The sequence below is a fragment of the Drosophila hydei genome, unplaced genomic scaffold, assembly GCF_003285905.1.
Source record: "Drosophila hydei strain 15085-1641.00,03,60 unplaced genomic scaffold, DhydRS2 tig00000063-arrow-pilon, whole genome shotgun sequence".
NCBI lineage: Eukaryota > Metazoa > Arthropoda > Insecta > Diptera > Drosophilidae > Drosophila > Drosophila hydei.
The window spans coordinates 1,560,130-1,587,669 of record NW_022045657.1 but is presented as its reverse complement, the minus strand read 5'-3'; the positions used below and the strand labels follow the sequence as shown (position 1 = coordinate 1,587,669).

At 40.9% G+C, this 27,540-nt stretch overlaps 5 protein-coding genes and 1 non-coding gene across 7 annotated transcripts in view; 3 read left to right on the top strand and 3 right to left on the bottom strand.

Moving 5' to 3' along the window:
- Window positions 1–12,044, top strand: part of LOC111597163 (serum response factor homolog B) — a 47,797-nt gene extending 35,753 nt beyond the window's left edge. Inside the window, exon 2 of the mRNA XM_023311721.2 lies at window positions 11,638–12,044. Within this exon, the coding sequence (XP_023167489.2) occupies window positions 11,638–12,010 (373 nt within the window). The 3' untranslated portion in view covers window positions 12,011–12,044. The remainder of the gene's footprint in view (window positions 1–11,637) is intronic.
- Window positions 12,045–13,394: 1,350 nt separating this feature from the next.
- On the top strand, window positions 13,395–18,369 carry LOC111592377 (DNA polymerase alpha catalytic subunit). Of its 2 annotated transcripts, none has more exons than XM_023304550.2 (7): window positions 13,395–13,495; window positions 13,553–13,747; window positions 13,810–14,819; window positions 14,878–15,913; window positions 15,968–17,504; window positions 17,569–18,047; window positions 18,108–18,369. In XM_023304550.2, exons 1-7 carry the CDS (start codon window positions 13,480–13,482, stop codon window positions 18,299–18,301), a joined length of 4,467 nt encoding a protein of 1,488 aa, XP_023160318.2. In that variant the 5' UTR covers window positions 13,395–13,479; the 3' UTR covers window positions 18,302–18,369. The 2 variants fall into 2 exon arrangements, with proteins under 2 accessions (XP_023160318.2, XP_023160317.2); XM_023304549.2 differs by having other exon boundaries at window positions 13,400–13,495; window positions 13,550–13,747.
- Window positions 18,302–19,320, bottom strand: LOC111592379. The gene is made up of 3 exons (XM_030222860.1): window positions 19,074–19,320; window positions 18,705–19,002; window positions 18,302–18,641 (listed from the first exon to the last, which is right to left on the bottom strand). Exons 1-3 carry the CDS (start codon window positions 19,303–19,305, stop codon window positions 18,371–18,373), a joined length of 801 nt encoding a protein of 266 aa, XP_030078720.1. The 5' UTR covers window positions 19,306–19,320; the 3' UTR covers window positions 18,302–18,370.
- Window positions 19,321–21,827: 2,507 nt separating this feature from the next.
- On the bottom strand, window positions 21,828–21,934 carry LOC111592401. Its single transcript, XR_002750942.1, has one exon. It is a non-coding gene; the product is annotated as a U6 spliceosomal RNA (small nuclear RNA).
- Window positions 21,935–22,885: 951 nt separating this feature from the next.
- LOC111592386 (terminal uridylyltransferase Tailor-like) lies at window positions 22,886–25,262 on the bottom strand. The gene is made up of 7 exons (XM_023304561.2): window positions 25,023–25,262; window positions 24,769–24,969; window positions 23,773–24,018; window positions 23,558–23,722; window positions 23,312–23,507; window positions 23,167–23,249; window positions 22,886–22,956 (listed from the first exon to the last, which is right to left on the bottom strand). Exons 1-7 carry the CDS (start codon window positions 25,030–25,032, stop codon window positions 22,886–22,888), a joined length of 972 nt encoding a protein of 323 aa, XP_023160329.2. The 5' UTR covers window positions 25,033–25,262.
- Window positions 25,263–25,446: 184 nt separating this feature from the next.
- On the top strand, window positions 25,447–27,110 carry LOC111592376 (argininosuccinate synthase). Its single transcript, XM_023304548.2, has 3 exons — window positions 25,447–25,802; window positions 25,876–26,121; window positions 26,188–27,110. The coding sequence occupies exons 1-3, from the start codon at window positions 25,632–25,634 to the stop codon at window positions 27,022–27,024; spliced, it is 1,254 nt and encodes a 417-aa protein (XP_023160316.1). The 5' UTR covers window positions 25,447–25,631; the 3' UTR covers window positions 27,025–27,110.
- The last annotated feature ends 430 nt before the right edge of the window (window positions 27,111–27,540 follow it).

The following is a 27,540-nucleotide window of genomic DNA, read 5'->3' as shown; positions in this document are numbered from 1 at the left end:
AATACTTAGTTTTAAACAAAAATATATTAACAAAATAATTAATTTAAATTATTAAAAATAAACCGAAATATCGTAATAAGCTGAATATATTTATATTCAACTTATAATATTTAAGTGTAAGTATTTGTGGAATTTCATATGAAAATGTTATATAGAAAATATTAATATACATAAATGTTCTTCTTTGTTTTATGCATCCATTTTGGCTGCTTCACTTTTTCAATAATACTTATCTGATTTATATGTATATCCATTAGTGTACAGTTACCTTTTGGCGCAAAGTATTTATCAAATGTCGTTATGCCCTTAGGTGTGAGTGTATAAAATGTGCATTAGCTTCCTGCTAGCCGAAGGTTAACAAAGTTCAGCAGCAAATTCCATTCATTCGGCTGCAACTGAAGCAGCGCTCATTGACGACGACAACATTGTTGTTGTTGTTGTTGTTGTTGGCTTTCAACACGCTCTGCCAATAAATTTGCAGCACTTGTTACTCTTTTAACGGTCCCGGTGCCCGCTCACCAAACATTCCTTTGGCATTGGCAGAGATCTATTTTTGCTTAACAACAAATATTTTCTTGTACATTTAACTCAATGTTGTTGTTGTCTTTGTTGTTGCTGATATTGTTTTTTTCGGCATGCAGGAAACTGAAATTGCGCTGCATTAAATGTTGGGCAGCCGAATAAAAAACTTGTTGAAATTTTGCCTGGCCAACTGAGAGATGCGGCTCATTCGATTAGAGCTGATTTAGCCAAAAGGTTAAGCAGCCGCCCAAAAAATTGTTCCATGGAATTTCCGTTCGTGATGTTTTCCGCTTTGATTTTTTTCCACAGATGTGTTTTTTTCTTTTGCTTTTTTTTCTCGCTGCTGGGACGTTTATTTGATTGCATCGCTTTGTCATGGCTTAATATATGGGCTACTGAATGGAATGGGTATTATTTCGTTTTTTTTGTGTGAGTATTTTACTTAATTTGTCAAATCACCTTGGGCACTACGTTGTGGACTAGACTTTGAGTCCATGCCCAATGATTTGCATAAACACTATGAACTAAGAGTGTGGGCCCACAGGCAATATGTGCTATTAGCCTAGAAAGCAGACACACACACATATTCATATAGCATATCCATTCATTGGCTATTCTTCACAAAGTAAGCGCCAGTGTCTGATCATATTGCTAATGATTGCGACAATAATGATTATGATGTTCAGCTTTTTGGCAGCTTTTTGTTTGTCTAATTGCCCAGGCTCAGGTGCCTCTGTGGTTTATCTGTGTGTGTGTGTGTGTGTGTGTATCTTCAGCATTTTGTGCTAATCACTTTAACATTTTGCAGCCGCTTTTTGACCCGCTTTTTCATTCAAAATTGTTGTTGCTGTTATTGTAATTATATATTGCCAAAGTAAGCATTTACAGTTTGAGAGGCGTTGCGTGCCTCTAATGATGCCCCATCTAAGCATGAATGCTCGAATGCTCTCTGCTCGCAAAAGATGTCTTCGATTGGGCAACAAGTCACGTCATGTCACGCATAGTTCATGCTAATTCTGAAATCTTTTTTCTTGGCCAACATGATAGATTGTTATTGTTATAATTGGGCACAGAATCTAGCTTGGTTCGCAAATTTGAAAGTAAAAATTAATTTTGTAAACAGATTAAGCAAGTTAGATGATATTATTAATATACTGAATGATAGAGCAAAAGATGAATGAATTTTTTTTGTTATTTTATGAATGATGAGTGAGGCGGGTCTTCAAAAAAAAATATCTTTAAATTCATCAGACCAGAGTCTAGAAGGTAAAATTTATAAAAATAATGGCATGAAGATCTTAAAAGGGAGTATAAAATTTAAAAACTTAAAAAGTGCTTCAAAAAATAAATTGTATAATTATTTTTAATCATACACTATATTCCCTTTATTTTTTATACAATTTATAGTTATTTTTTGATTATATAAATCTGAATGGAGACGTATTCAAAGCTCAAATTTCGTTGAATAGCTCAAATTTCTCGAGTGGCTGGAATCATTTTTCAATTGTTTGCTAAGCTTTACATAATTGTTTGGACGCCTTTTAATTTTGACTAGCTTAACTAATTTACTTACTTAGACTTTAACATATATTTGTTCAGCTTAGCCGCCTTTATTTATAGTTGCGCACTATTTCAGCGGGTGAGAGGTGATTGGAGAGGACGGGGCGACGTGTGGAGGACAGCTAGCAAAGATTTAGTTTGGCTTGGGATCACGACACTATCAATTAGAGAGACAATTGCTGTAGGACTCTCAAGACTTTGGCGGGTCTTGTTAGCGGGGCGTGTCAGCCGTTTATCATTTCTGCGAGTTTCGTAATGAAAAAAAAAATCAAAAAAAACCAAAACTAAAACCAAACAATAAAAACATTTCGTGAGCTGTTTTTTTTTTCTGTTTTGAAGTGGCTATTATATTACAATTGCTCTGCATTTGTTTGGGAACTTTCCGCACAGCACCTAATTATGCAAGTGGGCAACACACATAGTGAGTAGAAGCAAACTTTTCTTTGGCTAATTTGCATAAAATTAGTTTCGTGGTGAGATGCAGTCTGCAAGCAGACCTTGATGCTTACTCTGACTTTTTAATTTCGTATTGTTGATTATATTTAAATTTGGAAGCTGCATTTTATAGCTTGCTTTCGGCCCGAAAATGCCCTTTACTGAAAGCTTTATTATTGCGTATACACATAGATATATATTTTTTATAGGGTTTCAGTTTCGCCAGCGTCGCTTGAAGGCCCTTAAAAGGAAATGTTGTTTGTCACACTGACTTATTTTTCCTCTGCTACTTGACCAACTGAGACGACAGATACGCTGCACTTGTGGTCAGCGTTTGGTCTGCGTTGTCATCAGTTGATGCTGCCCTCAAAACGGGTTGGTTGCCTCTCTGCCTAGCTTATAGATTCAACAGACAGTAAGACAGACAGACATACTGGCAGAGAGACAGTCGGTTAGACGACACTTGACGCTGACGTCGTCGTTGCTGTCGCTGTTGCTTGGCTTCCTGCTCAGAAAGTCTAAACATGTCGCTGACTCTGCCTGTTTGTAGCCTTTCCCAAAGAGTTTGCGGTTTCTGATTTGCGTAAAGACGGAAAGTGTTTCTTTTCTTTATTTAGACTCTCTTTTTTTTGCAAACAGAAGAGCATAAGTTAAATGGGTAGAATATACTTAAGAGTCTTTCACTTAAATTCAAAATTGTACTTAAGTAACTTATTTAGGGGAAATCTTTAGTCAAGGCATTTAATATATATATATTACAATTAAAGAAATTGTATTAAACACCTAATATATAAAATCTAATGTTTATTATTTATTTTCTTTATATTTTTATTGCTTACTGAAAATTCGAAAAACTTATCCAGTCATTTTTTATACTCATATTATGCGCAAACTTTAATAGGGTATCCATAAGTAAATCATTTTAGCTCTTAGTCCATCGGCTGCTATTGCTTTTGACATGCAGCAAAGGCTGCAGCAATAACAACAACATCGACGACATCGAAACATGTCAGGGCGACACTTTGACCATGTTGCAATTGCCGCTTTGCTGCAGGCGGCAGCATCGATGCAGCAACAACAACTGCAACAACAACAAGAACGACAACTCAATGTCAAAAGTGCATTGAAGACTAAAGTCAGGGTTAGCAGATAGTCAAGCTCTTAAGACTGAGAGTCGGCCAGAAAAGTCAGTAAGTCAGACAGTTTGCACAGTTTTTTTTGAGCTGCCTGTTTGTTGTTTGTGTTTGCTGTGATATTGTGTGCAGAAGTTCAAGTTGGCTGGCCCAAAGCAGACAACAAACAAAGTGGGCGTGACAGCTGCAGCAGCTGAGTCAAAAGATCGCCTGCACTTTAACGGATGTTTCTTCTTACCGACTAAACTTGGCCAACATTCGGGCTTACATGAAAACGCAATTAATATAAATACGGAAATCACAATTAATTCTTCAATTAAACAAATATTTAATCAATTTTAAATACATTTTTTTAACTAGGCTTATTATCAACTTAGCTTTGCCTTTCCTACAATCGTTTTCCATTCTATTCTTGAGCTCATTTACATTGCCTTCACTTATGTATGACATCAGCTGTGCACATCACTTTCTGAGTCATTTTCAAATCAGGATTGTCTTACGAGCTTGCTTATAATATATACGCATTTATCGATTTTTACTGGTGAGCAGCTGAGATCATATTGAAATGAATTGATAATTATTTAAGATAAATGATATACAGGAAGCTGAAGAAGTTAATAGGCATATAAATAAAAGTTTAGTTAATAAAATAACGTTTAAATAACAAACGCAACAGATGCTGCTTTGGTATTACTAAGACTTAGACTGGAAAATTCTAGTTCATGTTGATCATTTCAATTTAAAGTTAAGTCAACTATTCACCTGTTCGCTTAAGCAGCCATTCATGAATGATATTAGACTATTAAGTCTCTCAATTTCTAGTCATTCAAAGTATTTTATTTCGATTATGTATATGAATGAATACTCAACACAATCATCTCAGTTGTTCACTGTCCTGTTCTATTAAACTTATTCTGCATTAAACTTTTGCAAAAAATATAAAGATCTTAAGCACGTCCCTTAATAAAGTCTCTTAACTACTTATCTTAATCTGTTAACCCATCGCACACCCACTATGCAAAAGTACACAAAGCACTTAACTCTACTTCTAATCGCCTTTACCAATATCAAGCAAAACAGACATTGGTCCATCCGAGAGAAATCGAAATCGAAAACAAGTCTAGTTATGGGAAATGATGGCGCATTTAAGATGTCATATTTATTTGCCATTTGCCATGACTGAGTTGCAGTCTAGTCGCGGTCTTTCTCGCAGCTCCCCCGACTCGTAAACTATGGAAATTGTCTTGATTGCGTAGCGCAACTGTCGCCCGGTGCATAAATGTTAATTGTGTTTTATGGACTTTTCAGAGTTTTCATCAGCATATTTTAGAGGCCCCCTACAGTCATATTTACATTAGACAGCCAAATGGAAAAGATAAAGCATTAAATAAATAGACATGGCTTCCTTATACCACACTTGCCGGGGCTTCCGCCCGACCATAATAACTAATCGACAGCTCCAATCGAGGCAATCCAGTGATCCATCGATCCATCGCTTCATCGCTCCACGCTTGACCGTCACTATCTTAACGCTTGATTTGTATTGACTTTCAATTTCACTCCACACACACGCACACTTACACTCTCTGCTGCAATTGTCATTATATATTCCATTATAATTGTGGAAAATGCTTAACAACTTTTACTTCTTCCGCTTGCCGAGCCTCTGCTATATAAGTGGTTAAGGTAGAATCAATATTTCAGACCACTGCAAGTGCACTGTGTTGTAAATTTGAAAGTGCTAAACGTTGTCCGCTGTGCCTGCCACACGTGACAGCTGCGGAAGTTGTTTGAATCGTCAAAAATAAAAAGAAATTTCGGATGTATTAAAAACGAAATTCGTTAAGCTGAAGCTGGTCAGGGTTTTAAACAGTTTCTTATGCATTAGAAAATTATACAATAATAATTATGATAATTATTGTTTACTTAAGATGGTTTATGGTTTATTCCTTGCTTAAGCAATAGAATTCACTTAACAAATTCTAATATTGCTGCTAACATTATTCTAATATAAATAAATATATATATATAATATACAATATACAATATCCCTAAGGTTGTACATAGAAGAATTGCTAATTATATAATATATAGCACATCACAATTTGTCAACTAAATTTATAACTACTTCTGTTGATAAATTGTTGATAATTTTAAAAATAAACTTCTGCTCTATAAATAGAAAAGGCTACTTAAAAGCAAATAAAAATTACTTGAGTATTTGCATTTATAATTTTTACCATAAATATGTGATTTAGCTGGAAACTAGAAATATTTTAAACAGATTTAGATCACTTATATATCTGCTAGCTCTTTTCATCTTTCAGCTTAGATCGATTTCTTTTAGCCAGCCAAATCGTTTCCTTAAAAGGTGCACTGCTTAGGGCACTGTTGTTCATCTGGTTGGCCTATCTATGCATCTTGTAAGCACGGTAGCTGCAAAGTGCAATCAAATTGCAGCCTTTTAACGGCAGTTGGCAGTTGCCAGTTGGCAGCTAGCAGCTGGAACTTTGGCTGCTTATGCAGCGCTTTGGGTCAGTAATTAATTCACATCAGTGGTGCATGGACTGCTAGATCCAAGTGCTTTGGGCTCTAGCACTTTTGGCCACACTTGGGCAACAATTGGCCAATTCATGCGCTTTAATTACTTCATAAAAGCCAAGACATGCCCAGCCATGGCCCTTAGCCAACAAAGTTGGCCTAACTGTTCTCCAATTTTTGCGCGCATTTTTGCTGTGCAGCCTTTTATTGTTGTTGTTGTTCTTGCTGCTGCTACCTTTTGTTGTTGCTTAATGATAGACCTTAAAGTTTTTGTTTGCTACCTCTTAATATTCTTATTGTTGTTTTCGAGCTAAAGACATCGCTGTTGCTGTCTCTCTCTCCCTCTTTATCTCTCTTACTAATTTTCTCTCTCCATTAGTGAGCTTTTTTATGGTCATCAATTATTTGAGCATTTTCAAGGTTCGATCAACTTTCTGAGATGCTGGCATTCGTCTTCGCCGCGGACTTTCATTGATGGTAACTGGAGTGTAAAGTTTATGCTGTACTATCCTATATGCTATACGGCACGCTTCAATGGCTTTTCTGGGCGTCCATTTCACACCATTAAACGCGAGCATCTGTTTAAGCAGGTTGCCAGCTACTCGTGCTGCTGCTATTCATTAGTGGGCAGTGTTAATCACTCGCTTATCAAAAACAACGCCCCGCTCTTGAACATATTGTGCATGGGAAGCAACAACAGAGCTTTCTCTGTCTATTGGAACGCTTTTGTTTAGTGTTACACATTTTGTGCACCTTTTTCCAAGTCGAAACATTTTCTTTACAATTAAATTAAGTTGTCGCACACTGTGGCATGCCCTATGAAGATCATGAATGGCTGCGGCAATTTTTAGTTAGCCAAAACCAAAGACTTAGGCAACGAACTTTTTATGGCATAAGACTTTTTCAGTTAAGTACGCCTGAGCTACCAAGAAGCAAGAAGCAATAAATTTGCAGCAGTTTTGCAGTAATTGGAGCTATGAAAAGTAAAAAGCAATGAAATACCAAAAGAGCGAAAGAAAACGAGAAGAGAAGAGTAGAGACGCGTTTCCAGTAGAAATTGCGCAGAAAGCTGAAAAATAAAGCAAAAAACGCAAACTGTCTAGAAAAACAATTTGTAAATTGCTTCCGACAGCAAATTCAATAATAACAACATCAGCAACAACAACAACCAGAACTGAAACAAACACAACAACAACAATGAAGGCAACTAATAGTTACTTTCAATCATTCATCATCGATTTCAATAAACAATTTCAATGGCTAGCTGGGCAGGCAGACACCGCCAAAGATAGACGACGCACAATGGCGCTGGCACTTGCTACATGTTATTGGGAGAATGTGCCGCAGCTTCTCTTCCCTCCCCTGCTACTTCTCTACATCAGTTTACTATATCTTCCTATCAATAGACTGGCCAGCGCTCTGGCGCATTTTGAACGTGTGAAAGATTTGTTTTTCATTTGCCATTTACTGTTGTTGTGTGTAGCATATGCATGTGTGTGTGTGTGTATGTGTGTGTGTTTGTATGTGTGTTTGGGGCAGTTGAACTTTTGGTCAATCTGTGCATGACTAGCCGCAGACAGCCGGGCAGCTAGTCAGCCAACCAACCAAGCAGATAGCCAGCCAGTCTTTCTGTTATTTGGCTATAGGCTTTATATTCAATAATAATTAGAAATTCTGTTTATTTTGTTGCAAATTGCTTTTGCTGCTGCTGCCGCTGTGGCTGATTGTTGATGCTTGGTTCTTTGTCAGCGCCTTGACATTTGCTGGCACTAAGAACTACGCAGTGAACGCCCATGCCAAATAAACACAACAAATGATTGTGATATCAATTTCGGTTGAATCGAAAACCCGTTTGCAAAAAGCTCGCCGCATTTATTTATATTTGTATCGCATTCAATGCTCTGGATGCCAAATGTCAAGAGTTAAGCGTGGCTAATGCTAATAAGTAAATATTTTTATGTCACTAATAAGGCAGCAACAGACATAAGCTCTCGAAATAAAAACAGGTAAGCTGTTGCGAGCTATCAATAAAAAACTTATTTGGCAACAGCCGGCAATAAACAGTTTAAGGGAAACTGGAACAGTGCTTGTCTAACCCACAGTTAATTAATAGATCAGTCCGCTGAAGGTATGCATATTCTGGGCAGCTCTGAAATGTAGATGCGCTTGAAGTGTGAGCTGTACTGTTATTATGAGGCATTTTAAGGAGCAGCAGCTGCTGCTTCTATCTTTGACACTAGCTGCCAACATTTTTGTCATATGCAAAACAAAAGACTCAAGCAACGAACTTGAACAGAATATGCAATGCAGCCGACACTGGTCGCGGCTCACATAATTGCTGCATCAAAATTGCTTTTCATTTGCTCAAAATGAAGCAATTGTTGGGGCATGTAGCAAGCAGCAAGCAGCATGGGGCATGCAACAACAAGCCGCAACAGCAGTCAACAGTCAGCGATGCGGATGTGAAACTGCGCATGTGCGGCGCTTCTTTTGTTTCGCCTTTTCGCCACTTTGTGGGCAACCAGCAACACAGCAACACAGCTTTGCAGCTCCGCAGCTGCTTAACATGCCACACAGTCAGTAGAACTGCAAATGCAACCACATGTAAGCAAAATATGTAATTATGTTAGAAGCGAGTGCAACGGCTGATCTGCGACTGCATCTGCCTTGTTGCCTAGCTGTCACTTGTTTATTGCAATGTTTTGTTTTTTACTCGTATTTATTATGCAAGCTGTTTTTATTTTTTCCGCCGCCTGAGCTATTGATTTTATATCTGATGGATTTATGCCAGTCGCGAATTGACAAATTGCGATGCTGCGCTTGCCATTTGCTTAGCATCTGTCAATTGCCAATAGACAAATGGGCAAACAAAAGACTTGGGCAACAAACTGGCTGTGGACGACGTGGCACTTGTAAAGCAATTTGTCAAATTTTTCGTTGACGACTTAATAAGCCAAGCAAACAAAAATTCGTGACACAATACATGCATAAATATTTGTATACACAGCCACATAAATATTTGTATGCACAGCCTTACGACATGTACCAAAATTTACAACACAAACATTTGTTTATTAATTTCTTTGAAGCGAAGGAGTTGGCCCAGCTTTTAGATAAGTCAATTTCGCGCGAGGTCAATTTCAAATTTATGAACTTGAAAAGCGACAGCAACAAACAACAAAAAACTTGGGCAACAAACTCGACTATGATTTATAGCCAGAAAAGTTAAACGAGACGTTTAAGAAAACATGCTATGACAGCCTCTGAGAACTGGGTCAAAATTAGCAAGACCTCTTCACTAAGCTTACAATGATGTGCTATAATTTCCAAAGCCAGAATATGGGTGATTTAGAGAAGACCTCAACTAGAGGAAATGGGCAAAAAAAGTTATATAGTTTTTAAATATATTCCAATTAATCTTAGTTAAGCGCAGCCCATTTCAATTTTCACACACTTTAATTGGCAAATACCCTATAAAGATTATAGAGATCAAACTTTCGCTGACATCGCTCTAAATATCAAGTGAGGAGCGTAAATTGTGTGAAAAAACGTACAAAGTGGATTTTCTCACAACACATATGTATGCACACGCATCGGTTCAAACAATATGAAGATGTTTAAAATATTATAATTAATTACGATCTTTTTTTACAAAACAAACAAAAAAAAAAACACTTTCAAAAGCACAAAACTCAAAGTCAAAGCAAAGTTCAATGCCAAAAACAAACAAACAAACAAAAAAGAGATACAAAAGCGTAAAAGGCATTCATATTGTATGCAGCTCAAAGGTATGCTCCCATCTGCCGGCTGTTTTCCATACTCTGCTGATAATGCTTAATTATATATACATAAACCGCAACGAGACAATGCAACAGGCCAGCAACAATGCCTTTGATAGTGTACAAACGAATTCACACGGCGCTGCCATTCGAGAGAATTCAAAAATAATAATAACGAAAACAATTCAAATGCGCCTTGTTGGGCACTCGCTGAGTCTTATAGACAACATTACGATTAAGTGGCCTGCGCACTAGTTCGATTTAATTGTAGCAAAGCATTGCCTTCCGACCATAGAGCTCCACATCCATAAAGATGACCCACAGAGTCATAGCTCCACTTAATTAAAGCTCCCCCCGAAACGGTGTGTTGTGCCATACATTAAATCAAAAATCCAAAAGCAAGTGCCACATTTTGAAGTTCAGCAACAATTCCAAAAAATAAAAAAAAAAACAATATTCGTAATGAATATAAAAACTCATTTAACACGGTTTATTTTTAATTTATTTATGCATTAAGCGCCTGTCGCTCAACGCTTGGTGAATGCCAATTGCTTGGCCACGGCAACAACAACAACAGCAATGTTATATATAGAAACGAATTGACATTAAAAATGTTGACATCACGAGGAAGTCCAGCACGAGGCAGCTTATGCTAATAATGCTTTGAGGCAAGGCTGCCAAAAGTTGCACTGCAAATGCAACTATTACAAAATTATTTTTCATCAATGCGGAAATCAAAGTGAAATTATAAATTTGTGCGGGTAGCTAGTTTTAGTTGTTTCTAAGCGCATTTTTCTGCAGCTCAAGTTCTGCTTTATCGTTGTAATGTGGACCAATCAATAAATTTAGGATTTCATTTCTTTTCCTGCCATATTCAAACAATGATTATATGGCAAACTTGTCTACTAATAAATATATATATATATATAACTATGCACGTATAATCCTAATCGGCTTTGCTGACAAGACTAGTTGTCGCTTCACGCTTATCACAACATCATTTTTAGAGTTTTTTTGGGTAAACAATTTGAGTTGCGAATAAACAATTAACTTTGACTGGCGGCCGTTGCGCATCTTGAGCTCATTTGCATCTTTTATTGTTGTATTGCGTGAGTTTATTAAAAAAAAATAAAAGAGCCTCATGAAATTATACTAATAAAAGAGAAAAAGTCTCAAACAAAGTATATATATTTGTCTATATGTATATTGTTTAGTGGACCAAAAGTAGCGCAGCTGTCGAAGATCGATTGCCTGAGCGCGAGTCGCATAAACAAATTAATTAGCATCTATAAGGTCGACACAACATTGAAAATTGCAGTGGTATACAAAAATAAACAGCACGCTTGCTGGATGCTGTTCAAATTAGTTGTACATCAAATATTCACAATAGCCGAGATCTATTAACAAGCCTTGCTTTCCAGCTGCAAGATCTCGTCTTGTTGCTGGGCGGACAATATTTGTTGTGTGTGTGGTGTGTAAGCCAGGCAAGTTTTTGGGCCGATTTGCTGGCCAGTTCGCAGTTGAGTGCGACTCATCTTTTAGCCGGACATTATTATTGGCTGTTTGTGAACGCTGTTCACACCCTCAAAGTTTTTGGCAAATAAAAAATAAATCAATTAGCGCAACAGGCTGACTAATCCAATTTTCCACGCCTTTTCTCCTTGCAGATACATTACGCCAGCGGCCGCAGCGACAACAACAACACAGGCCATAAGCACAAATTGCGGTTCAACGGGCGGCACAAGTCTGGCGGTTTATCCCACGGCCACGGCGCAGGTGTACCGCTCCAACAACGGCATCGATGTCCTCGACTGCGCCGGCCTGGAGCATCATAATGGATCAACAGGAACAGCAACTGGAAGCAATTCCAGTGGCAGCGGCTTCTCGCAGCGACTGCGAGAGTTGGCCGCCTCCGCTGGTTTGTTATCCCTGAAGCCACGCCAGCCGCTGAAGCCTGTGATTAAGACACGAGGCTCGCCGGGTCCCGAGTTTCCTAAAAAGGTCACTTTCAGCGCCTTTGCCACGGTGCAGGTGGTGTGACTTTCCAGCACTGGACGTGGCAGTCATATTTTGGAGACGCAGGCACTCTATGGCTAGGTGAGCACATACATGAGCTCTAAATAAACAGTAAATGTTTTGCTAATAGTTTGCTTATCTTTCAATTGCAGTTGGCGCGTGTCTTGCATTGTTAACCGTTATTGTTGTTTTGTTGCTGTTGTTAAATGTTTAGCATTACTATGGATCGGCATCTGGCAGACTTGGAAACAATATTCCTTAAGCTAAATTTATTTTTGTGCCATGTCTTTGGCTTGAATCTGTTATGAAATATGTACCAATATATGTATGCTCCATAGCTGAAAATACCTCAAAGACCCTACAACTATCTGTTATAAAATCTGAATATCCAGCACAAACTTTAAACTTATTATCATCAATCGCACCAACTTTCTCTCCCTATTCAATTGTTTGAAATGCTTTTCCAGGAAGACTGACATTTTATTCGATTTCACAGAGTTCCTTTCCCTACGTATTTCAATATTCACAAATCTATTTTGCTAAATCCTCAAACAGTATTTTTCCCATCAGTACATTTCTTGGCAATATTAACTTGTAATCACAATCCCAAATTGAAGACTACACACAAAAATTCTAATATTTTCCATTGAATTGTAAATATGTATGAATTTTTGCATAGTCATAAATGTATATGTGGCGTTTATATGTGTAATATGTAAGTCTGCTTGAGTGTATTATGTATATATACCAGAACTTTACATATGTATTGTAAAACACACGATATGAGAGTAAAATTAAAAATAATTATGTATATGTTTGTAACTGCCTTCTATAAACACAAAATAAAAACACAATTGCTGTATATTGTATTTTAAATATATTATTATAGAATGTAATTTAAGCTAATATTATGCATGATCAAATAAAAACGAGAGAACAACAACTCAATTAGTTTTACTAAGCTAATGGGGGATGACTCAAATAATTCGAATCTTGCGCTCTCTGTGAGCAACAAGATTTATGTAAGCAATTGCTTTGTTAACAGATATGTTAACAGCAGTAGATTCTGTTGGCTAAAGACTTAACTGTAAGCAATAAATACATTTATTTGTTATTTTATAATTTTTTCATTTGTGAGCTCTGGAAGAAAAGAATTAAGATATTGAGAGGAGTTGAGGAATGGCATGGTATAGTCCAAGCATTTAACCTTAGCTAATTCTGTTAACTAACATGAGGAGCATGAGGAGCATGAGGAGCAAATTAAAAGTTTCTGTTGACCGCAGCTATAATTAACAGAAAGTCAAACTGTATATGTGGAGCAAATGTTAACTGGCGGAGCAATTCTGTTAAGTTTAGCTGGTAGTGTGGCAACGCCAGCATCAAAAGAGATTAGTTACGCGCCTCAATGTGTACACACTTCTGCTTTCCCGCCTTTTGTGAAAATATTCCGAGCTACGTAAATTAAAACAATTTAATAATTTGTTGTGTTTCAAATGGCTGATTCACCTTGTAAGTTGTGCCAAATTATTATTGTTGAATATATTAAAAATCAAATTTCCCAAGCAGCTGGTCCGCGTGTCAAACGACAACGCATAGACAAATCCGGTCGTTTTGCAGCTTTAGAGCGACTCAGAGGTTTAAAGGGTGCGAAAAACAAATGCCAGGTGGAAGAAAAAGTGGACGATGTATACGAAGTGATAGACGAGCGTGAGTATGCGAAGCGAGCAAATGAAAAATACGGTGGCGATTGGATTGAAGAAGGTAAGTAGCACAAATATAGCGAGAAACAAGACCATTAAGCCAACTATAATTTGCGTTCATAGACGGCACAGGCTACGTAGAGGATGGTCGCGACTTTTTTGAGGATGAGGATGAGTACTCTGATGAGGAAGGAAAGAATCAGAATGATGGCAAGAAAAAGAAATCAGCTAATGCAAAGAAACGACCACGCGAGAACGACTCAGGTCCAGCCAAGGGGAAGGCGTCCATTCGCAATCTCTTCAGCAATGCAGTTCCGAAGAAGGTGGACATCAAAAACAGTGTCAAGGATGACGATATTCTGGCTGACATATTGGGGGAAATTAAAGAAGAGCCTGCTGTCGACTCATCTGCATCAAGACAACAAAAAGTAATTGCACCAGCTAAAACTGTTGCAGCTGCACGCAAATCTGATGCACTCGCTGCCAAGGAGTATATGAATAGTTTCTTGAGCAACATAAAAATGCAAGAGCATCAGCGCAAAAAAGAAGCTAGCAGTGACGACGAAATGCTCGATCGTATACTGCAGCCAAGAGCAACAATGCTGCCCAACAAGAAGGCGACCCCAATTGCAGCTACAGCTCCAGTGAAAGTGAAGCAGGAGGAAACTGCTGAGCAGCCCAGGAAGAGGACAACAAAAGAAGCTACGCCTGAACTTGATGACAATGACGTGGACTTTAGTTGCTTAGATGACGATGAGAATCAGTTCGAGTTGGCTGCATCGAAAGTCAAGCCCCCTGTCAAGCCAGAAACTACGGAGAAGCCCTCAGCAGTTACAGCTGCCGCTGCCAAACCAGAAACAGAGGACATGAGCAAGCTGCTTAGCAACTGGGAGTCAATATGTCAAATGGATGATGACTTCGAGAAATCGGTGTTAGCCAGTGAAGCAGAGACATCCGTAGGTAGCGATCCAGTGGACGTAGAGCAGCTGCGTTTTTGGTACTGGGAGGCTTGGGAAGATGCGCTGAAGCTGCCCGGTGAAGTTTTTCTCTTTGGACGTACGCCAGACGGCAAGTCCATATGTGTGCGCGTTCAGAACATCAATCGTGTGCTCTATCTTCTGCCCAGGCAATATGTGAGTATGCAACAGAAATCGGCTATAGCAAACCCTGATTAACTTGATCTACTTTCAGCTGCTAGACCCCATTACAAAGGAGCCCACTAAACAAAAAGTCACAGCTGCCGATATGTACAAGGAGTTCGATACGCACATTGCCACAGAGCTGAAGCTGGATACGTTCCGTTCTCGAAAGGTGAGCAAGAGCTTTGCCAACCATGCTATTGGCATAGATGTGCCGCAAACCTGCGACTACCTGGAGGTCCATTACGATGGCAAGAAGCCGGCGCCAAACATGTTAAATAAGAAATACGATTCCATAGCACACATATTTGGAGCCAACACCAATGCGCTGGAGCGCTTTTTGCTAGAGCGGAAGATCAAGGGTCCGTGTTGGCTGCAGATTAGCGGCTTCAATAAAAATCCTGCGCCTATTAGCTGGTGCCAAACAGATGTGACGATCGCTGAGCCGAAGAACGTGGAGCTTGTGCTGGAGCAGGGAAAACCAACACCGCCACCTGCCATAACCCTGCTCACACTCAACGTGCGCACCTCTATGAATCCAAAGACACTTAAGAACGAGATCTGCATGATTTCGATGCTCACCCACAATCGCTTTAACATAGACAAGCCGGCGCCGCAGCCCGCCTTCAATCGTCACATGTGCGCCCTCACACGACCGGCTGTCTCCAGCTGGCCTTTCGATTTGAATTTGCAGCTAACGAAGTACAAGTCCACAAAGATCTACAAACACGATTCTGAGCGCGCGCTGCTCAGCTGGTTTCTGGCGCAGTATCAACAAATCGATGCAGATCTTATAGTTACTTTCGATGCAATGGATTGCCAGTTGAATGTCATAACGGATCAGATTGTAGCCCTGAAGATACCTCAGTGGTCGCGCATGGGACGCCTGCGTTTCACACAAACTTTTGGAAAGCGTCTTCTGGATCACTTTGTGGGTCGCATGGTGTGCGATGTGAAACGCTCGGCGGAGGAGTGTATAAGAGCCAGATCCTACGACCTGCAGACGCTATGCCAACAGGTACTCAAGTTGCAGGAGTCTGAACGCATGGATGTCAATGCGGATGATCTGCTGGAGATGTATGAGAAAGGTGAGTAAATCTCAGTCACACTTAAAATTGTTGACATGCATTTCTTTTTCATAGGCGAAAACGTTACCAAGCTCATCTCGTTAACCATGCAGGACGCCTCATATATGCTGCGCCTCATGTGCGAGCTAAATATCATGCCACTGGCACTGCAGATAACCAACATTTGCGGCAACACAATGACGCGCACACTTCAAGGCGGCCGCTCCGAGCGCAATGAATTTCTTCTGCTTCATGCCTTTCATGAAAAGAACTATATTGTACCCGATAAACTGCCACAAAGACGTGGCGTTGCTGCCAACACTCATGCTGATCCTGATGCCACCACGGGTAATGACACAACGGTAGCTGCAGGCAGTGGACCAGCTCGTAAGAAGGCAGCGTATGCGGGAGGCTTGGTACTGGAACCCTTGCGGGGACTTTATGAAAAGTACGTGTTGCTCATGGATTTCAATTCGCTGTATCCGAGCATCATACAGGAGTATAATATTTGCTTCACCACGGTGCAGCAGCCACACGATGCGGAACAGCTGCCTGTGCTGCCAGACTCCAATGCAGAGCCAGGCATTTTGCCGATGCAATTGCGCCGTTTGGTGGAGTCGCGTCGCCAGGTCAAGAAGCTAATGGCTGTGCCGGATCTATCGCCGGAACTTCATATGCAATATCATATACGACAGATGGCACTCAAGCTGACTGCAAATTCCATGTACGGTTGTCTCGGATTTGCGCATTCGCGCTTCTTTGCACAGCATTTGGCAGCGCTGGTAACACACAAGGGTCGCGAGATTCTGGTTAACACACAGCAGCTGGTGCAGAAGCTCAACTACGATGTGGTTTATGGTGACACGGATTCGCTGATGATCAATACGAACATAACGGACTATGATCAGGTCTATAAGATTGGACACACCATTAAGCAGAGCGTGAACAAGCTGTACAAGCAACTCGAGCTGGACATTGATGGCGTCTTCGCCTGTTTGCTGCTACTCAAAAAGAAGAAATATGCGGCCGTCAAGCTGACCAAGAATGCAAAAGGCGTGCTGCGACGTGAACAGGAGCACAAGGGTTTAGATATAGTCCGTCGCGATTGGTCACAGCTCGCCGTCATGGTAGGCAAGGCGGTGTTGGATGAAGTGCTCGCAGATAAGCCACTGGAGGATAAACTTGATGCTGTGCATGCCCAGCTGGGACGCATCAAGGACCAAATAACAGAGTCTGTTGTGCCGCTGCCGCTGTACGTGATCACCAAGCAATTGACACGTGCGCCGCAAGAGTATGCCAACAGCTCTTCACTGCCCCACGTTCAGGTGGCGTTGCGCATGAATCGAGAAAGGAATCGACGCTATAAAAAGGGCGACATGGTGGACTATGTGATCTGTTTAGATGGCACCACAAATGCGGCCATGCAGCGGGCCTACCATCTGGACGAGCTGAAGAGCAACGAATCGCTGAAGCTGGACACGAATTACTATCTGGGCCATCAGATACATCCGGTGGTCACACGCATGGTGGAGGTGCTCGAGGGCACCGATGCGAGTCGTATTGCTGAGTGCCTGGGCATGGATGCCAGCAAATACAGACAGAATGCACAGCGGTACGTGTAGCCTATTCAGTTTTAATACATACTTCACTAATGAGAATCCCTTACACTCACACAGCATTCAACGCGAGCGTACGGAAGAAGCCGAAGGAGAATCGCTGCAGAAGACCACGTTGCAGCTCTATCGCCTGTGTGAACCCTTTCGCTTCAAGTGCGTTAGGTGTAAAACGGAACAGCTTATGGCCAGCGCCTATCGGCCGGGCCCGAACAGCAGCCATGTGCCGGTGCTGCAGCAGTGCGCCAATCCGGAGTGCCAGACATCACCTTTGCAATATTTGGTTAGCATACGCAATCAGCTGCAGCTGTGCATGCGTGGATATGTGCAGCGTTTCTATCGCAATTGGCTGGTGTGTGACCATCCTGATTGCAACTACAATACAAGAACCTGTTCCATGCGGCTCGAGCTGCGTCGACCGCTGTGCCTCAAATGCAACAGTGGTGCCATGCTGCGCCAGTACTCTGAGCGCGATCTCTACAATCAGCTGTGCTACCTGCGTTTCACATTTGACCTCAGCAAGCAGCAGCTGCATCAGAAACGTATGTGCACCATTAGCTTCGCTTTTTATTGACTTGTTAACACTCTCCCTCTCTGTATAGCTACTTTAACACCTGAACTGGAGCAGGCCTATCAACTACTTTATGACACTGTGGAACAGCAATTCCAATGCTCCAGCTACGTTGTCATCTCGCTTGGCAACATATTTGCGCGCAGCCTGGCGCTGTCGACACTGCAGCCGCCCAAGAAGGAGCAACGGGATGATGCAGTAGCCTGCAGCTTGGCGGATGTTTAGTTCACGTACAACCCCAACATTTATTAAATCTACACATGCTCACACACATATATATAAATCTTTGATAAACTAGCTAAGAAACTTGTCTAGCGGAAAGTGACGGAAGGATTCATTGAATATATCCGTGAATGCCGTGCTCACCAGCTCATTGATCATCGGTCGAACAAAGGGTAAGCCCAGCTGCCACATGCTGTTGATGACCCCATCGGCTAGCTGATTCAGTGGTTGTCCCTGTAACAGATTCCCTATATGCAACTCCATGCCGCCAATGTGATCGACCTCGACATGCACCTTCAGCAGTGAGCCCGGATCGCCCACGCGTCGCACGCTCGTCGTTTGACTGTATCGACATAAGATTATGAAAGATATATATAATTGTAGTACAAATACTCAGAGATCGCACCTGTAATCATAAAGTGTTAGATTCCAATGACCCTGTCGTTGCAGCTCGGTACCCAGTATCTTGGCGGCGAACTCGTATTCACCCTCTAGGCTCTTCTCGGGAAAGTATTGCGCGTAGACGATACGCTGATCTTTGGCATCGCTATGAAATTTAGTCACCTCCGAGCGCGACCAACCGTATTCCGAGACGTTGCGCAAGATCAGCTTTAAGCTGCCCGGGCCATGTGGATCGCCGCGACGCAATTCCACGAACGACGAGTGATGCGGATCAAAGGGCTGGATATTGTAACCGGGCACACCTTTTAGCATGGAGACGCGTATATTTGTTAACTCGCTTCATACCACCTGATCCATTTAAGTAGTAGCTCACCTGTTGTGAAATAGGCGCGCAGATCGTTGAACACCTGTTTCATGCAATCGTTGTATGCATCCAGATTCGCCTCATCTCTGTGGCAGCGGCCGATCAAGTGTTTCAAATCGTCGTCCACGTCTATTTGACTGGAAGCATCGGTTTTGCCCACAAATACAGCAATAACAACTAACACTAGGAAAGTAAACAGTAAACAGTGACCGTTACAGTTTGGAAGCGACTGTTGCGACATTTTTGTTTATTCTCCACCGCGTCTCTGTTGAAAACAAATGAAAATTTATGTGTATTGATAATTGTGAAGTTTGTGTATGTTTTGCTTATAGTCTTAAGCAGGTGTGAAGCGCAGAGTTGACATTCAAAATATCTATTATTGAATATTTAAATATGTTTGGGCCTAGTTACAGTTTAAGTTGCAGTTCTTAGCAATGGAGATTTCTTGTATTTAAGTAATCTTTGTGGGTACTTTCGTACTGCTTGGATAAGAGTACTTGACCGATAACTGTTTGTCAGAACCTGTCCATAATTTGAAAGCAGTTTAAAACTACGTTTACGTTTCCCTATTAGAACAGTTCGACTGCTTTATTCTTAAAAGTACTCAACTGCTATGGCTGCTATGGCTTGAACTGCTTTAACTGTCGCTGTCTGAAAATTTGAAGTTTATTTAGTGCTTAACTCTTTAGGGCCATGCCGCGTCTTAATAGTTGTCTTTTAGAGGCAATTCCCAACTTAATTATAAAAAACCTTGCAGAGCATAATGAAATCTAGTCACGCAAAGCGAAGGCTTGTTGCCATAGAAATTATTATTGTTATACTTTAAATAACGTGTCTTTAGAAAACTCAGTTTTCTGGGTTTATCACTTAATCTCAATACGATTAGAATTTGCTATATGACAATGCTTGTATGCCATGTGTTATTTAAGCTGGAATTGTGGCACTTTTGGTGTTGCACAATTGAAGTCATGCACAGTTTGAACTCGTTTTGCAGTTTCAGCTGCTCTGGTATAGATTTCTTATCGTCGCGTCTGTCAATGCTTGACGGACTTATCACGCTTCTCAGGGCCATGTCGAACTACACAAACATTTTGTTAAGGCAATTTAAGATACAGTTTTTTATTTCAGGTGCTCATCAGAGTTTTGTTTTGGTGTTTTTTTCTTTCCTTTATTGTAATTTCCGCTGCACTTGACCTCTTTTTTGTTGAAGTGCACAGAAACTGTTGTAGTTTTTGTTTTGTGGACTTTGCTTTGATTCATTTTAGGTTGTTATTAACGGGCGCTCGAGCGCAGAGAAACATTAAACGTAAACAAAAGACTTGTACAAGTCACAAACTTGCGGGCGTGCAAGAAAGATTGGACAATATGCAACTGCGGAGCTGTAAGCTAAGCTTTTTAGACCTGACCACCTCTACTGACATGCAACATCAACGACGATAACAACAACAACTAGAAGCGGCAAATTGTGATTGTAAAGTGAGCAGCTTTGGCTTTCTGCCGGCTTTGGCCAGGCTTCAACTGACCAGAGCGAACCAACAGCTGAAAGTTAGTCAGTTAGTTGTTGTTGTTGTTATTGTTGCTGTTTAGTTGCAAATTGTGTAATTTCTCTTGCCACTCGATATAGCGCAACTCGTTGAGTGTGGCAAGCCACAGTTTGAGCTTCACCCACCCGCTGCAGTTCACGAAGATATTTGCTTTACTTTGTTGATCGCTTGTTTATTTTGATTCGTGGTGCTATTTTTGGCACCTCAACTAGTTGATCACAAATGTGCTTCCTGATATTTGGGTTAGAGTGAAAATTCAAAATTTAACTGCTCGTTCCGTATGCAGCGCCCGCACTCAGGTTTACAGTTAACTGTGCCGAATACGCGACGCCTTTGTACTTTATATAAAATTTTGCTTTTTACTTTTGCGTGTGAATCATGCGAGCGTCAACTGGCAACTGGCTTCAAATTTTGCAGGCCGGCCAAATATGTGAGTGCAAATGCCGCTAAGACTGGGCGACTCGGAGAGCCCGGCTGTATGGGCTGCAAAGCTCATAAACGCACACACGCTCGCACACTCTTTGGTAATTGCCATTTAATTTCCTTATTTACTTTGCGACAAACCCACTTTATGTTCATAAGTCATGTGTGTCCATTCGTCTTGCAGTGGCCGAGCTGAATTTAATTAGGCAACATCGTTTATTTATTCATTTATTGTCGCGTACGCACAGTCAAGTTCATGGCGTTGAATATCTTAGGGTTTCTCTGTGCGTGCCTCGCAGCCTAAACTGTAACAAGCAAATATTTCTATAGGTATTTCGATTTGATTCGATTCGTTTGGCATCTTAGCGAACGAAGGCTGTTCACTATTTGCACGTGAATCGAAGCAAGGTTAATTTGAATTTAAACGGATTAAAAATACTGCGCGCTAATTTATAGCGCCATCTGTGGACCGGCGTTGGAAATTTTCAGCACTGCTTTGTTAAATACTCTTGGTTTGCAATTGTCTTGTCAAACTGGAATTCCAAGTTGACTGAAACAGCGCCACCTATATCATGAGGCTTCGTTAAGTTAATATATTCCAATCAGAATTCGTATATTACGCCATCTGTGGTGCAATAGCAATGTACGTTTCTTAAATTACTAAATTAAAGCTACTAGTTCGTTAGGTTTACATCTGTTTTACATTTTTAGACTATAGTTTAATGTAGGTTATGTTGAATTGAAATTGTAACCAAATATATATTTACATTTTCAGTGACTAATTTCGAAACAACAAAAAAATGTGGAACGCTTCACGATTTTGCGTGTCATCCTTGCGCAGGGGCCATGCTAATCTTCTCTGTATCGTTCCAATTTTAGTATATGTTCTGCCGAAGCAAGAACGAAGTCTTAGCCAATGGGCGACCTATTTATATGGCCATGCTGGCGAATCACTAGTTGAGAATTACAAGTCGTTGGTAACACTGCAGCTCAGGTAGCGCATACAAACACGAGATGAGGGTTGCTTTGCCTCTATGCTTCGCTGCTTTCGATTGGGCTTCTCTTTATTAGCTACAATTGTTATATTCGTATATGTTTAAATATATTATATGTATGTATGTGGTGCATGTCCGTTCCGTGCCGTCGAGTATTGAAGTATGTCGGGTGAACCTTGGAGTCAACGTTCAGTATTCATAGTTGGGCTCGATAAGTCTATTGGAGAAATTCTGCCAGCGAGCGCGATTGGGCCAAGGCAGGAAACGAGCTGGTACACGCTTCTTCAGATTATCGTCTTCACATCCCTTCCTGAGACACTTCCAGCTGTATTTGTGGTCGCTGCAGTTGATGCATCGGTTGCATATGCACGTCAAAGGCTTCGCACATTTGGCTTCGGGGTCCTGTTCGTAACAGGTGTCGTTCACACTGAGATAGCGCAGAGATTTGATGATGCGATGATAAATGTCTGGACAACTATCGGATTCCCTGCACATATCCGAGTTGCCGTAGCCGCTGCTAGAAGGCACGGTGGCACTTTGCTGGCAAATCACAAATATGGTGACCAGACCGAGGAGCAGACGGAGTCTATCCAGCCCATGGTGAACCAGTTGCGAATGGGGCATTATCAACGCTTAGCCTGGGCCACGGTAACAGCTACTGCTGACCAATGGCTTCAGGGCGAATCCTTTTATACGCGCCCAACTTCTTAATTAGATGCAAATCTATGCGAATAGCATTGATTAATTAATGAAATTCGTTCATTAACTGCCCCCATTTTCAATTGAAAATCAATTTTCCACAAAACTGTGCAGCGAGCCATAATGGTTCAATGCCAATGCCACGAGTCGATGATTTTATTTATGTAGAAGGCTTCACGTTTGGAGTGACAGCGTCGCAAATTGGCAGCTCAAGTGCAAAACGCAGAGGTTCTTGAAAGCAAAATAATATTTTTATTCCATATAAAGACGTTAAGCTTATTCAAAAGTGGCAAACACACTCAAACTGTGCTGCTGCATAAGGTAGATGATGAGGCAAGCAGACGCTATAATGCTTGCGTAAGTAAAATATAGCAAATCAATTCAATTCATGTTGGCAGTTTCGTTTAAATAGCAATAATCTGTAATGTTCTATTAGCCAACCTTTGTTAAAGTTAAGATGAATGAAGTCTTGAATGGCCACGGTAAATCTTGTAAACTTGCTGTCCATGTTGACCATTTGATATCTAGTCAAAAGTAGAGTAAGAATTTTAGGCAAGAATGGAGGAGTTTTTAACGCTCATCTTACCTTTTCGGCATGGACGCGTTCAGGAATCTGCGCTCCACATACGTTCCCAAATAGGGGCAAATCGCATATCGGTCAAAGTCGAAGCTGCCGTAGAATTTGAAAAACTCTTTCAGCTGTGCGCGTACATTCTGCTCCGTAAGAGCTATTTGGCATGGCTCGTTCAATGATTTCAGTTTGTTGAAGTCACAAATCACAGCTGCAAATAGTCTATTAATTGGAGAAATACTTGCAATATTATCTACATACGTCCTATCTGCGGGCTTAGCCCTGCCTGCAACACATGAATGCCTGGAAGATGTTCCCTAATTTGCAAAAAGAATATGAGCATCAGCAGAAGTAGATGGCTGCGGAACATATCTTGCTGACCATGTTTTCTTATCCAGTCTCTCAAATAGATAATCATATAACGAGCTGTAAATACACTAATTGATATACAGCTCTTATGCAACGTGCTAACTCACCTATCGGCTGCAACTCGAAGAGATAGAGGACTATCTTATTCTGGAAGTAGGCGTAAGCATCACTGCAATTTATGTCGCACTGCAAGCCAGTGAATCTATTTTGAATGATGACTATGGGACATCTGCCGCGGCGCTGTTCAATACGTTTCCAGTTGCAACGTGAATTGAAAACTTTCGCAATCATTGCCTGTCTCACAATGGTCTTCCTAGTCGGTGGATTGTCGGTGTATTCGTAAAAGCTGTCCTCTAAGTACACAAGATTAAGAAATAAGTAAGACAGCTCTGGTTAGGAGTGCTTTGGCACTCATCTATGTGCTGCACTGGGCTGGATTAGTTATCGAATGCCTCCGGCACTACAGACTAATAATCCTAATGATCTTAAATGGTGTGCACTGTTCGAAAAGTTAAGTTTCTTTTGTTTCTTATAATTTATGATCATACAAAATTTATTACAATCGATCTTTCCAGGTGTGTGAGCTATAGGTAAATTATTCCAATTGATCAAGATCAAGTTAGCGCGGGGTCCTGATCGAGAATTTACAGATAGAATTTACCAATAATGTCTTCGTGCAGTTGCAAGTTTTCTCTTTGGAACGAATGTCTCAGTAAATGTTCATTAGCATTAACATTAATAATTAGCTTTATTTAAAAATAATAATATAGATTTGAACTGAAAAGTCAGCAATAGACACGCTTTTGGCTTCAAGTCTTCATACAGTTGGCTGTCACATGCACTCGGACAAAAACGATATGCGCTGAACGGCTTCGCTGGGTATACGATATACGATATACGATATACGGTATTCTGATGTTGATGTCAAATTGCTGTTTGGAACGTTCTTATTATATTTTATTGAAAATTTAAGCTTTTGTTATCTTTGTATGCCAATGCATACATAAGTATTTATTTATCCATACATAAGAATTTATTTATGTATGTATGTGAGAAGCGCGCTTACGCAGATTCAATGAAGGCTATAGAACTGAAATATTTACCAAATTTAACGAAAATGTCCAAGTCGGATGTTTCCTGAGCAATGCCCAAAACGCGTGATCCGAAGAGATAAATTTGAATTTTGGTACTCAATTTTGCTTTCAGCAATGTCTGCAATTCTGCTTCGATGTCAGCTAAATTAGTTTGCATTTTATTAGCAATTAGAACTTTTTTCAAAAGCTCCGACCAAAATGTAGAAGACGCTAAATAAAAATATGAAATAAATAACATATACAAAAATCTTTTTTAAGCTTACTCAAAGACATTTTGGTAGTCAAGATCCAAGTACTTCAAGCTTCTTGCGGTGGTTCCCCAATATTAACTGACTGCCTATGTTACCAAACGCACCCAAACTTGCCTAGAATCTTACACTTCTGAGTAATCTGTATTAAAGTGTGACCAAGTAAATAGCTCTTCAGAAATAACAAATAGCTTGATGCATAGAAATAGATTTATAAATGGAATGGAACAGAAAAAAATGATTGAAATACTTATTTGCAATACATCTTTAAATATGAATATATAAAATATATGTGAAGGTATATGGAAATTTCAACCGAAAAATCAGACTGAATTGATTAGAATGTGAACAGAGATCTTCGGACAATTTCGGAGTATTTCAAAGAGAATTATCAAATAATCAAATGTTGTTTACCTGCAGCTTATTAATTTTTATTGTGGGAGAGTGGGACTAATCTGTCATAATATGCTAACGTACTTAGTAGTAATCTGCTATGGTTATCAGCCGGTGCGAGAGGTTGGCGGTGTAGCGCTGATAGGGAATACAAGCTAAGTAGCTTAGTGTTTGGTTTTTTTTGGTTTTCCAATTGGCAAACGCACGCTGAGCGGAGTGGACTCTTTCCAAATGGTTGCCGAGAAAGTTATTTTGGCCTATTCGGGTGGACTGGATACGAGCTGCATACTCAAATGGCTGCTGGAGCAACGCTATGAGGTCATCTGTGTGCTGGCCGATGTTGGCCAGCAGGAGAACTTTGAGGCAGCTCGTCAAAAGGCGCTCAAGATTGGAGCCAAGGAGGTGGGCTAACGAGACGTCCGTTGCTAATCAGTGTCAATTACTTCTAATCGTAAGACAATATACATCGTTGTAGGTAATTGTTGCTGATATCAAGCAGCAATTTGCCGAGCAATACATTTGGCCAGCCATCCAAATGGGGCTTATCTACGAAGAGCGTTATCTACTGGGCACATCACTGGCGCGCCCTTGTATAAGTGTCGCCTTGATAGAGGCCGCCAGGCGGCATAGCGCCAAGTACTTGGCTCACGGCGCCACCGGCAAGGGGAACGATCAGGTTCGCTTCGAGCTATGCGCCTATGCATTGCAGCCGGACTTGAAGGTGATTATGGATGGATGGAGTGTGTGGGTGGTTAGCAACTAGTTGATTCCTATTTCTTTGATATAGATTATTGCTCCGTGGCGCGATTTGGAATTCTGTCGTCAATTTCAGGGCAGGCAGGATCTTATTGCCTATGCCCAGCTACATGGAATTGAGGTGACAGCTAAGCCAGCGACACCCTGGAGCACGGATGCAAACATGCTGCACATTAGCTACGAGTCGGGCGTGCTTGAGGATCCGAACACTGTGGCGCCTAGCAGCCTCTACGAGCTAACTCTCGACCCATTCACGCAGGCACCGAAGAAGCCGCATCGCCTCTGTGTCCACTTTGAGCATGGACTGCCTACGGGAGTTGAGGACTTGGCCAATAGTCGAGTGTACAGCACGCCCATGGATATGCTCAAGTATCTAAATGAACTGGGCGGCAGCTATGGCATTGGACGCATTGACATTGTAGAGAACCGTTATGTGGGGCTCAAGTCCCGGGGCGTGTACGAGACTCCAGCCGGCACCATACTCTATGCAGCGCATCAGGACTTGGAGGTGTTCGCATTGGATCGCGAAGTGCTGCGCACCAAGCAACTATTGCGCGATCGAATGTCCGACTACGTGTACAATGGCTATTGGTTCAGTCCCGAGGCACTCTATGTGCGACGCTGCATTCAGCTGGCCCAGGAGCAGGTCACTGGGCAGGTGACAATGGAGCTAGCGCCAGGCTATTGTCGTGCCATAGCCCGCAAGGCGGCGGACAAAGTTGGTGCACTCTACAATCAGCAACTCGTCTCAATGGATGTCCATGGCGGCTATGTGCCACAAGATGCGGGCGGTTTCATTGCGATCAATGCGGTGCGCTTACGTGAGCACGTACGAGCCTTCGGTCCCTACCGGACTGATAAGAACTAGCTGACCTTTCAAAAACATGAAAGAAGTACAGCTGTCAAGTAAATGAGATAATATAATAAATACAATAATGAGAAAATCTCGGCTCTACTTTTTTGACTTACCTTTTGCACTTTTTAACCTTTCAACTGGATTCCGAAAGATGTCATCAGTTAGCTTAAGTCTTAGATAAAAAGTTCTTTTAGTCAACTAACAGCATTCCAGCTATTTACTTTAACTTGCGTATATATACACTTACATATATGCATACGTATATACGTATTTTAAGTTTCAAGTTAGGTGCCAAGACATTGCCGGAAGCCAATCAGCTCATTGTGCACTTGGCAACTAGTTCAAAAAATTAATGACCCACTTGAAAATCTTGTATAATATATTTATCTCTTGAGCTTGCCTCTAAATGCTATAAGAGCTTATCAACTCAAAGCAACTGATGTGTCAGTCACTGCCCTCAATAGCTGAATAAAATGCAGCGACTGCTGACTTCACACAACAACCGATGTAAACAAATCGAAAAGCTTT

What these genes read in the sequence shown, in the direction of transcription:
- LOC111592377 (XM_023304549.2), top strand. An exon ending in GCTGGAGATGTATGAGAAAG is followed by an intron (nt 15,914 to 15,967) that starts GTGAGTAAATCT and finishes TCTTTTTCATAG; the next exon opens with GCGAAAACGTTACCAAGCTC. An exon ending in GCAGCAGCTGCATCAGAAAC is followed by an intron (nt 18,048 to 18,107) that starts GTATGTGCACCA and finishes CTCTCTGTATAG; the next exon opens with CTACTTTAACACCTGAACTG.
- LOC111592379 (XM_030222860.1), bottom strand. Translation starts at nt 19,305, where the DNA reads ATGTCGCAACAGTCGCTTCCAAACTGTAACGGTCACTGTTTACTGTTT. An exon ending in GCGCGCCTATTTCACAACAG is followed by an intron (nt 19,003 to 19,073) that starts GTGAGCTACTAC and finishes CCATGCTAAAAG; the next exon opens with GTGTGCCCGGTTACAATATC. An exon ending in CTAACACTTTATGATTACAG is followed by an intron (nt 18,642 to 18,704) that starts GTGCGATCTCTG and finishes ATGTCGATACAG; the next exon opens with TCAAACGACGAGCGTGCGAC.
- LOC111592386 (XM_023304561.2), bottom strand. An exon ending in GCTAAGCCCGCAGATAGGAC is followed by an intron (nt 23,508 to 23,557) that starts GTATGTAGATAA and finishes GACTATTTGCAG; the next exon opens with CTGTGATTTGTGACTTCAAC. An exon ending in TCATCTTAACTTTAACAAAG is followed by an intron (nt 22,957 to 23,166) that starts GTTGGCTAATAG and finishes TTTGCTTTCAAG; the next exon opens with AACCTCTGCGTTTTGCACTT.
- LOC111592376 (XM_023304548.2), top strand. Translation starts at nt 25,632, where the DNA reads ATGGTTGCCGAGAAAGTTATTTTGGCCTATTCGGGTGGACTGGATACG. An exon ending in TCAAGATTGGAGCCAAGGAG is followed by an intron (nt 25,803 to 25,875) that starts GTGGGCTAACGA and finishes ACATCGTTGTAG; the next exon opens with GTAATTGTTGCTGATATCAA. An exon ending in CATTGCAGCCGGACTTGAAG is followed by an intron (nt 26,122 to 26,187) that starts GTGATTATGGAT and finishes TCTTTGATATAG; the next exon opens with ATTATTGCTCCGTGGCGCGA.